The sequence below is a fragment of the Xyrauchen texanus genome, chromosome 49 (assembly GCF_025860055.1).
Source record: "Xyrauchen texanus isolate HMW12.3.18 chromosome 49, RBS_HiC_50CHRs, whole genome shotgun sequence".
NCBI classification, from domain to species: domain Eukaryota; kingdom Metazoa; phylum Chordata; class Actinopteri; order Cypriniformes; family Catostomidae; genus Xyrauchen; species Xyrauchen texanus.
Genome location: NC_068324.1, coordinates 5320931 through 5332426, shown reverse-complemented (window position 1 = coordinate 5332426; position 11496 = coordinate 5320931). Strand labels below are relative to the sequence as shown.

General features: G+C 38.2%; 1 protein-coding gene across 2 annotated transcripts in view; it reads left to right on the top strand.

The window, feature by feature from the left end:
- Window positions 1–1294: 1294 nt before the first annotated feature.
- Window positions 1295–11496, top strand: part of LOC127640529 (calcium/calmodulin-dependent protein kinase type 1D-like) — a 16485-nt gene continuing 6283 nt past the window's right edge. For both annotated transcript variants that reach the window (XM_052123144.1, XM_052123145.1), the window contains exons 1-7: window positions 1295–1742; window positions 7054–7185; window positions 8360–8434; window positions 9973–10111; window positions 10325–10454; window positions 10544–10619; window positions 10719–10831. In XM_052123144.1, coding sequence (XP_051979104.1) covers window positions 1648–1742; window positions 7054–7185; window positions 8360–8434; window positions 9973–10111; window positions 10325–10454; window positions 10544–10619; window positions 10719–10831 — 760 coding nt within the window. In that variant the 5' untranslated portion in view covers window positions 1295–1647. The remainder of the gene's footprint in view (window positions 1743–7053; window positions 7186–8359; window positions 8435–9972; window positions 10112–10324; window positions 10455–10543; window positions 10620–10718; window positions 10832–11496) is intronic.

Below are 11496 nucleotides of genomic sequence, written 5' to 3'. Positions count from 1 at the left end.
AAAAGATTGTTAAGCACACATACTAGTGTACAGTGTGTATGGTTTATCAAATCACTTTTACCTGTATTTTTTACGGTTGGGAGACAAGTAAAGAAATAAAGATCACAGTTTACACTACTATGAATGTTTTTAAATTTTTTTTAAATAGTCGTGACGAACCCATCCAGATCCCACATTTTTATAATGTGGAATTATATGCATTGCCCCAAAAGCGATACTGTTGTGTAAATAAAACTGGATTTGTACTTGAACACATTCTAGAGATAAAAAATAGAAAAAGAGTTCTTGATCATTCATCATTAATTTAACATTTCCTGCTTTTGAAAGCCTCAGTCACCATTCAATTTCATTGAATCTTTATTTCCATACGATGAATATGAATGGTGACTGAGTTTAACATTCTCCAAACACACAATGAAATAAAGACATACAGGTTGGAACAACATGAAAGTGAGTAAATGATGACAGTTTTTCATTTCGGAGTGAAATGTCCCTTCAAGGATTAATAACTTTCTATGTCAAATATACAGATAGACAGATAAATACTAAACATTTAATATATTCTATTTCTTACTCAAGGTTATTTAAGGAGTGAAAAAGAAATGAAAGTGAAAATGTTAATAAAATAGTATAATATATATGTAGGCCTATATATATATATATATATATATATATATATATATATATATATATATATGTATCTTCTATTGCACACATTCTTTTTTGTTTGATACTTTGATAATATTTTACAATAAGATTCCATTTGTTAACATTAGTTCAAATGAATTAACAATGAACTTTAACAGCATTTAATAATCTTGGTTAATGTTAATTTAATCATATACTGATACATTTTTAAAATCAAAAGGTGTATTGTTAACCTTAGTTAATGCACGATGAAATAACAATGAACAATTTTATTTTAATTAACAAACACTGAGATTGTTCATTGTTTATTCATGATACCTAAAGCATTAAAGAATGGAAACTTATTGTAAGGTGTTACCGGTGTGTTTATTATTAATATTATTATTATTTTATCCTCTGTAATGTCTATTCTGCTCTGTTCTAAATATTCTGTATTCTATTCTGCATATTCTGTTACTCTATTCTAAATTGTGCTCTTGTTCTTATATTCAGTCTAGTTATTTTGAATGTTTTAACTTAAAAAACAAACACAATTTTTTTACATGCTATTTTGTCAGTTTGGACGAGAAATAATGAGTGCACTATTACACCTCATGCAGCAGGTCCACCGTTCCTGACGCAGAGTCTGTTCAGCCGTCTGCTTTCATCCGGTCACGCAGACTCACCGTTTATTTACCGGACAACAGTCGCACCATTGTCAATCAGCCCTACTTTGAATCCCTTAACGTAATAACACATCTGCTGGTTTGTTAGATCTTTGACTGGTTTAGCCAGCGCGCTTCACCTCTACACGCGTGAGTCAATGATGCGGGAACCGCAGCAAGTCGACTGGATTGGATAAAAGAGTCGCGAGTACGTCGGTAAATCCCCGACCGTTCTGTTTAGCTGTACCGGTCGGGCTGAAACGAAATTCTTCATGTAAGCGGCTGCTTAAAGGTTGAAAACATTTACGCGTTAAGAAGGTTATTTGGAGGGATCACTCTACTACCTGGAAGCACTATGGCCAGGGGAAGCGAAGAATCTGTGAATGGATCGTGGAAAAAGCAAGTGGATGACATCAGAAAGATATTTGAGTTCAAGGAGATCCTCGGGACGTGAGTATTTATCATGCATTCACGATTTTGTAATCTACATTGAGCAGCGTCATCGACCTCTAGTTTGTTCCAAAAGTTTGACCTGTAAGCATAGGCTGCAGGTGTGTAAGGATGGGCTAGGCGTAGCCTTCCCCTGGCCAGTAAACTGTCTCAGTTCCCCCACCTCATATACAAACTTGACTTACTAGCGGGAACTGTAGATCAGTGGCATTGGCCAAATTCATCATAAACATAATTCACTTGAGTCACTGCGTGGGTTGTCTTTATTTCTGAAAGAATTTAACATTTCAAAACAAATATAAAATAACGTAGTGCAATTCTTACACTAATACATATTTATTAGATTATAATGGCATTCACATTTATATCAATAGCCAAAATAGGCTATCCAATCAAACTTGAAACAATCCAGCATGGAGATGGCTGAAAATATTTTCATCATCGTTCTTTGGGCTTGTGAAGAAGACTTTCTCCACTGGATTTTATTTTAATTTCCATAGCTTTAAATCAACTACATGACATAAGCCTATATGTGCGGGACCACTTTAATGGAGTATGCAGGTCCAAGCTGTTCTGTTTTTTATGTTATTTTTTATTTTGCTGCGTTAGCAAAGAGTGCTCTCTACATAGTATTTAATTTGCTGTTATGCCAATAAAATAAATCGTGCATATTTGCTTACTTTAGCCTAATATTGAGTCGCTAAAATAATTATTAATATGAGTAGACTACTGGCATCTGTGTAAACAGCTATAACTTCCATCATGTCCGCCCAGTTCGTAGTAGCTCAAATTTGATGGTCAGTAGCCGTATAGTTTGCAGTAGCTCCAGACAAGATATGGGTCCTGTTGGGTAGCCACCACCACTCTCAGCCATATTTACAACATTTTCCCTGGCATTGATGCTTAGTGGACACATGTTTGTATGTCCGTGAACAACGTTTGAGTGTGCTTTGGGACCATACACACGATACACATAGGGTGAGGGTCCCTGCCCAAGATGGTAGCTCCATATGATGATGGACACTGGTGGGATGCACCAGTCTGATCTTCGACTCATTCCCTTTGCTGGGGATGATGAGCATCGACATAATGGCTGAAGAGTGAAGTTATATTCCCAAGACTCATCACAACATGCTAGCCTGTTAGTGTTAAAGGCTCGCCTTGATGCGTTAAGCCTGGAGTTGAGAGAATAGCGCGCCTTGATGCGGACACTATTCTACATTTTAGCTGAGCAAACAGCTAAAAACCTCAACTTTTAAAAGTTGTCCACTCAACACAATCCAATCCAACCGACCTGCGTACGGTGACAGATTCCAATGACAGTCCATCCGTTGAACAGTTAAGCGAAATCAGCGAAAAATCCAGATGTGCTGAGAGAGCTGCTGTAGTCCCTCATGGGAAGAAAGAGCGAATGACTTTTGTAGGGTTCGACCTGGGAGGTATTGGTGGGGAGTAGCCTGGTCACAGGTCAACCTGTCTGTCAAGGAGAGACGTGGTGTCATAGGAGCTTCCATAGTGGTCACGCCCTAAGCGATTCCCATAGTGAAACACCGTGCGAAGTTAGAAAAAGAACAGTCATGCTTTGATAGTCTTTACCTCTAGGTGTGATACACATTTGTCATGTTGAGTTCCTTGAACTACTACTTCCTGTGGCTTTAACGAGTTCCTCTACTGCTGGTCGGTTATCTGACATGAAACTTCACCTGCTTATCTGGTTCGATTGATGGCTCAGAAGGCACACCCATGGATCATTCGTGCATATTTAACAAACCCCTAACCCTAAGTATTCATTTTGTGCTACGGACATGGATGACACCTAAAATTGTTCTGCTTGTTGAGGATATGTGTTCTTTTTAGATCAAGCTTACAATTTTCACTCAGAAATCCCATAGACTTGCATTAAAGGAGGACCCAAGCCATATCTAGAGGCCAGAATATGGTCTCAAAAAAGCAGGTTACTACACCTTCATTGTTGCGAAATCATTTTTACATGGCTCCTTGTTATTATTGCTGCAGTTTCCTGATGAAGTGAATACTAGAGGCATTGCAACAATGACTTTTATTCTCAATAAACCTTTTGCAACAACAACTTTTATTCTCTCATCACTTTTTTACACAAATCATGAGTAAAACGATAACTTTGAATGTTTGGGAGAAAATATAATGCACTTTTGGTGCCACACAGTGGGCATTTCACCTCTGAACTATGTGTAATAGTCCAACTGATGTAATTTTCCAAATTACATATTTCACCACAGTAACAGAATTTTCATGAGATCAGGCTGTCTAGAAACCACTCAGGACAACTTAGCAACCGCACAGCAACGTCATGGCATTCGAGTGTAAAGGTAACCAGCTGGTACGTGCTGTGCAGCATGTGTAAACTTCACTCCCCTGGCCTAAAGAGGCACACTAACGTTTGATGTTAGAGGCTGTAGCCTTTAGCCTCCTCGTTATCATGCCTGCCTCCAATACCGGACATGCCTTTCGGAGCAGGTTAAGCAGGTATGGACACATTGGTGCCGTGACCCAGATGGGAGTGAGGTTTAGGGGGGTAAGTTTAATGGCAGCCAGCTGGTACGTGCTGTGCAGTGTGTATAAACCTCACTCCTCTGGCCTCAAGATGAGCACTAGGGACTGATGCTAGAGGCTGAAGCCTTTAGCCTCCTTGTTAGCGTGCCTGCCTCCCATGCCAGAGATGCCTTTCCGATTCCATTCGGAGAAGGTAAAGCAGGACTGGTTACACTACCAGCAACTTAATCTTGTTTATGCCTAAATATTTGTTCTTTGTATATATACCTTTATGATCTTTTGATAGATTTATGTAAAAGGTGTCTGAATTCCTTAAAATGACATGTGTCAAATGTGATTTTTAATACACTCTGGCCACACTCTGTCGTTTTTCTGCCAGTTTTAATCCTAGCAGAGATGAGCGCTGCACTCACTGCAATCTCACACTTTCAAATGAACACATAGTTTACAAAGTACAGAACCTACTTGGCGATTGGCCAAAGAGTCACTGCAATTCCAGCCACCTGAGGGTCTTCATTCGTTTCAGTCGTAGATGAGCGTTGAACTGTACAGTTTAAGAAACAGATGACAAATGCTTTGTTTTGGCAAGGCACCAAGCCCTATGTTTAATAAAACGGTTCAGGAAACCCTTTGACTGAAATATGCACTTTTGTTCCAAGCTTTGTGTATCGCTCCGGGGGGTGTTTGTGTGTCAGGGGATTAGAGTGGATTTTCAGTGACCAATATAGGCTTAGCAACAGGCCGCAATGGCTAACTGATTACACATAGTGCATATCATAGGATATCCCTAAAGAATTGGAGAAGTTAATGTGTGTGTGTGTGTGTGTGTATTTATATATGTATTAACCTTGACAGCTACAATGAGTTCCAATTAGGCATATAAGCTATAAAAGACCTTATTTTATCTCCGTTTCATGTCTATATTAAAGGAACATTTTACGTTAAAATGAAAAACCACAAATGAAGATAACACATTTGACCACATCACATTTGATGTGCAAACGCTAATCCGTCCTGCAGGGACATCCACAGGTATTTTGGTGTCAGGGGCTCAAGTGGGAAAAAAAGGGCACTTCTCATAATAATTTTTTAACAAAACCTTAAATATATTAACACAACTCTGACTTCCTTACCAATTTATTTTAATTCCCTTGCACTCAAGCAATTGTTTCATTCTCAACAGATTTTTTTTATTGTGGCAACAGCAAATGATACTATGCCACAATAAAAATGTTTCAATGCTACTAGTTTCAAGTACATATTTATAATAAATGACTGCAGGTCAGAAAGGTCTTGACCATTAGTTATTTTGTTTATCCTATTCACCTGCAGTGCTTTGTTATATATATGCAAATTAGCGCATTTTAATTAGTTAACACCTAATTTGCATATCAATGTTGTGATTGTGATGACGTTATTAGACACCAGTTTTACTGTTTTCACCTGTAGTGTCTCCATTAAGTACAGTACATTAACCTGTATGGCCATGATATTGGTCAAACTTATTATTTTTACTAACTTATTAAATTAGCTAGTAGCTCAAGAGTCATGCATGTTAGCAAGACACAAGTTTTTTTGTTTTCTGGCTAATTAGCTGTAAAGTCGAGGCACTGGTAGCCTAGTCTTTTGTTCATCACACTCACCTCCACACAAGCCAAAAAAACACAACTGGGATTGGAGCTGTGTGCTGCACTGCTGCGCGGAGATGCAGAGGGTGAGAGAGAGAGAGGGAGGAAGGGTATCAGAACTCGACAAAGTCTCATCTCCCAACCTGATATTTAGATTTTTTATTCAATAAATATGTTTGTTTTACAGGGAAGCTGTGCGCAAACAGAAGCACCCCAGAAAAAAGGGCACTTTCTCTTGAGGAAAAAAAAGGACAGGTGCTCAAGCCCCCTTTGATGTCTATGTGTGCACGTGCATGCCATCCTGATGCATCCTGGACAACAGCAAAGTGCCACCCCTCACCTGTCAATCAACCGCTGAGCTAAAACAAGAGTTTAAACTTTGCCGGTTTCGAGCAGAAAACTTAAAAAAGCGGATACATACACAAGCACAAGAACTTTTCAGATCTTTTTCAGTTTGTCTAATATAAACATGCACAGACACAATCTGACTCATTTGAAGCTCCTTTAAAATAGGTAGTCCACTAAAAATAACAGAGAATTCTGCTCGAAATGTTGTGTTTGCATCTGGGGGAAACATTGCAGTGATTTGCTTCCCTCTTGCATTGTCTTTTATGAATTTGTTGCAATTTAATGTCATGCAGTAACACAATGACATTGTGATTGATGTATGTCGTCATGAATCATAGACCCTTTTAAGCGAACAGGTGTTTATAGCGATGTGTTTCACAAAACCGGTAGGAATGATTTGTTCTTGAATTGAACTGATCCCATTCTCAATTTTAACTCACTGACTCAACAATACGGCCATAACGGTTCTTAAGTTCTCAGCTCGCTAGAGGGGAATATTGTCAGTGAATAAGCCAAATGTTGGTCTGTTTCTCATCCAAAGCTATTATATGGCTTGAGATGACTTGGATGAAAAAATGAGATGATAATTTTTATCCTTTTTGAAGCATGATAGCTCCAGTCACCATTCATTGCAATTGCATGGAAAACAGTGACCAGTACATTCTTCAGAATTTCTCCTTTTGTGTTCCAAGGCAGAAAGAGAGTCATACAGGTTTGGAATGGCATTAAAATTGTCTGTTCCTTTCCAAAACAATCAAGCACTAACTGTATATTTTCTTTCTGTAATGTTTTTGTTTTTCCAGTGGGGCATTTTCAGAGGTGGTCCTGGCTCAAGAGAAGACCACAGGAGCGATGTACGCGGTGAAATGCATCCCAAAAAAAGCACTGAGAGGAAAAGAGAGCGGAATAGAAAACGAGATTGCAGTGCTGAGGAAGTACGTTTTCAAAAAGCAACTGAAAAACCTAAAAATAGCCAACATGCATTAGGGCAGATCGAGGCAATTGTAACAATTTCTTCAGTCACATTCTGAAGAAACACACATGCTCAGAGTTCCTCTGCCTGAGAAAAAGAATGCATGATAATGCGCAATGAACTTCATGATGTATCTATAGCTGAAGACTGTTCTTGACACCCGATGATCAATATATTTTAATAAAGGGGTTTAACCCCTTTTAAATTATTATAAACTCTTAGACTTTGGCTTTAAATAAATAACAGGGGAGATTTTAACATTCTCACTCCTTGTATTTAACTCAATATTATATTAAGTCTTTCTCAAATAAAAACAAATGACTGGTGCTGTTACTTTTAGCACATAAATATGTCTCTTGTACCAAAAGATGGTAGGTAGATTTGGAGTAGTCTGTAATTATGAAGAAAAATGTAATGTTTTACACAATTACATCTTGCAGCTCAAGCTAAAGTTCAAAGGAAGCTGCTGTTACCGTGCGGGAGATGACTCAGTCTTTGTGAAACGCCCCTCATAGCCTCCTACCTTTGCTGGCTCCTACCTGTCTCTGTCAAAGGCATTTTAAAGGCTGTACAAATGATTCATACGGCCTCCGCCGCAGACCTCGCTATTCATCTCACGTTGAGGCAGAGCGCAGGTTTGCAGTTGTCATGGTAAAAAGATGTTCAGCAGGCAAATAAAAACAATGCAGCATGCAGCTGGAGTCAAAACGTTGTCTTACACAGTCGATGATGCTAGTGAAATCATTGCATCATAAAGAGCTAGTTTATGATTTTTTTTTAAGATCTATTTTTTAACTACTTCGGCATATAGCGTTTCCAACACAATCTGTGCTATAAACATAAGTGATACCTGAATTTCTCAACTCATCGCTCATCCTTAATATAAATTGTAGGTTAAATAGCATAAATATCATTAATATAATTTTTAGGTTCTATATAATTTCCAAAAATACTCACTTTACACAATCTAGTTTAAGTTCTGTGAATTGCGTAGGTTTGCTCTTGATGTACCATTGCATTTGTATGGATGGGAGCCAACATCAGCCAAAACAAAGCCTTCATAATCCACTCGAGGGCATTCGCTACTTGGCTGTTACTCATTGTATCTGACCAAATATTCTTTCTGTTCTTTTTAGGATCAAGCACGAGAACATAGTGTCTCTGGAAGACATTTACGAGAGCCCCAGTCATCTATATCTAATCATGCAACTGTGAGTAGTAGCTGTTGTTGGTTTGCTTGCACATCTTGTTTACTTATTTTAAAATCTATGGCTTATTATGTCAGGTGGAATAGTTGCCTTCCCCTAATACCACCCATAACCCAGTAACATGGTTTATGGCTATTATGTAACTGAAGCATATAGAGCCCAACAGTGTGGTTCTGGAAGTATAAATCCCATTTACTTTTTACATGGGGGATTGATTTTACCAAAAACGTACACATTTCTAAAGACAGATCTACCTTGATCTCAGAGGTTTTTCATAGATAGTATATGCTTCTATTGAAGCCATCGGTGTGCAATATTTTATCATTGTTTTTAAATAAATAATGTTTAATTGTGGAATTTCTGGCTAAGAACTAAACTATCCTTGAATCTTAAAGGGAAATAATCAACCAATCAGAGAATCGCGGTCAATCAAAAGCACAACAAAAGAGCTCTGCAGTGACCGTATCCTTGCATGACACACTATGAATGACGCAATCGAGTCGGAGTCCCTACACTCTTAAACTACTTATATATTTGCACATATCTGGATATTTTGCAATAAAATTCAAATATACTGGTACTTGTAATCAAAACTTGAAATAGGTAGTTTTAAATATTTCCATCGATTTGAATTGTATTATAGCATTCGCTAATGCTTCATGGGATTGTTGTTCATTCTCCTGATTAAAGACGTTAAAGGGATAGTTCACCCAAAAATGAAAATTTGCATAATTTACTCGCACTTATGCTAGCCCAGATGTGTATGACTTTCTTTCTTCAGCAGAACACAAATTAAGATTTTAGAAGTATATCTCAGCTCTGTGGGTCCATATAATGCAAGTGAATGGTGACCAGAAATTTGAAGTTCCAAAAAGGACATAAAGGCAGCATAAAAATTATCCACACAACTCCAGTGGTTAAATTCATGTCTTCAGAAGCGATATGATAGATGTGTGTGAGAAACAGATCAATATTTTCTGTTTCTGTTCCATTAAAAAGGACTTAAATATTGATCTGTTTCTCACACACACCTATCATATCGCTTCTGAAGACATGGATATAACCACTGGAATCGTATGTATTACTGATTTGTTGGTTGGTTTGGTTCATGGCTTGGAACTATTTTATGAATGATTTTGTGAAATCCCTATGGAAGAAAATGAATGGGGAAACTGCTTCTGGAACCAAGACTGTTCAAAAAAATGGGTCAGTAGAGGCTTTTTAAATTTCTGTCCTGCCCAATGTTTCTGGTTTTAATAGGAAATACTAGGGATGTGCACAGCTACAATTTTTAACATTTGGTTAACCGCAAAATAGCAGTAAATAAAGTGCACAGTGAGCTATAAGCCTAAATAGTGCTATACATAAATCTTCAAATGATAAAATCTCACATTAAAGTCAAACAAAAATAATCAAATTGTCCCTGCCTGTATATGTGCTCTGCCCGGGCAGGTTCACATTTCGGTGAGGGAGTGAACGCAAGTATTGTTATGTGCTTGGATTCACAGGGTCTTTAAGCACAAATGTATTTTATTTCTCAGTGTGTCAGGTGGTGAATTGTTTGATCGAATCGTGGAGAGAGGCTTTTACACTGAGCAGAACGCAAGCGCGTTAATAAAACAGGTCCTGGATGCGGTTAACTACCTGCATACACTGGGAATCGTCCACCGAGACCTAAAGGTGATGGTTTCACTTGTACTCAAAACAAATCAATATACAGAGGCATAAAGTTTCATTATATAAGAGCAGTTGCAGCCAAACGAAACAAGGAACGGACGTAAGAGGTTCCCACACACCATGACCACACATTTCTAATTCTTAAGGAAACAATAAGTAGTAAATAATTCTCTCTGACTTCTCCCCCTTATCTTTCTTTCTCTTGTCTCCTGATAGCCAGAGAATCTGCTGTATTTTAACCCACATGAAGAGTCCAAGATCATGATAAGTGATTTTGGGCTTTCCAAGATGGAGGATGCGGCCAACGACATTATGTCCACAACGTGTGGGACGCCAGGTTATGTGGGTAGGGCTGTCAATCGACTGGGCTTTCGAATTGCTCACTAAATTGCAATTAGTGTGAATCTGAATGTCCTCTCTCCTTTTGTATCTCAGCACCAGAGGTGTTAGCACAGAAGCCTTACAGTAAAGCTGTGGACTGCTGGTCTATTGGAGTTATTGCTTATATCTTGTGAGTACTGCAGTTGTTTTTACATTCCATTGTTTAGAAAGAGGTCTGTAGCACAGGAGGTTAGAAAACTGAAATATTTAGTTCCTTTTTCCTCCCCAGGTTGTGTGGTTACCCCCCGTTTTACGATGAAAATGACTCTAAACTCTTTGAGCAAATACTGATGGCGGAGTACGAGTTTGATTCTCCGTACTGGGACGATATTTCTGATTCAGGTGAGTAAGGGGGCCAGGGAGGATTTGTTACATGGAGGGAGTTGTAACTATCAGTTTAACCAGTTAGAAATTTGATAGAGGGGTGAAATCACAATCCTACATGTCCACCATCCTTCAAAACCAAATCCTGATTAAAATATTAAATAAAATAGAATTAAATATTTTTTATTATTTATTATTATTGTTATGTAACAAGTACATTTCATACAACAGTAAAATTAGGCAAAATGTTAAGGGAAATTGTCATTATATATTACTACCCATACATCAGTCTGCACTTTTTATGTAAACATGTGCTTGACAGACTTCTTTGACTTGCTCCGTGGCTCAATTTCAATTTCGTCATGTCTTCAACTTCAAAATGTCTCGAGACTCCTGCCCTCTGTCTTATTCATTGCACTGCATCAGCTTTTTTAAGTGCAAGGACGTGTTTGCTCTGAACGGCCCCTTATTCACCCTCATGCATTCTGGAACACCAAAGTTGAAGTTAGGGACAGACAACCTCAGCATCCATTAACTTTCATAGGAAAAGAGCATTATGGGAAAAGAGCAGCATCAACATTCTTCAGAATTTCTTCTCTTGTGTTCCATGAATGAAAGAAAGACATATGGGTTTAGAACAGGGGTTCTCAACGGGGGCGTTCAAAGGATGCCAGGGGGCACTG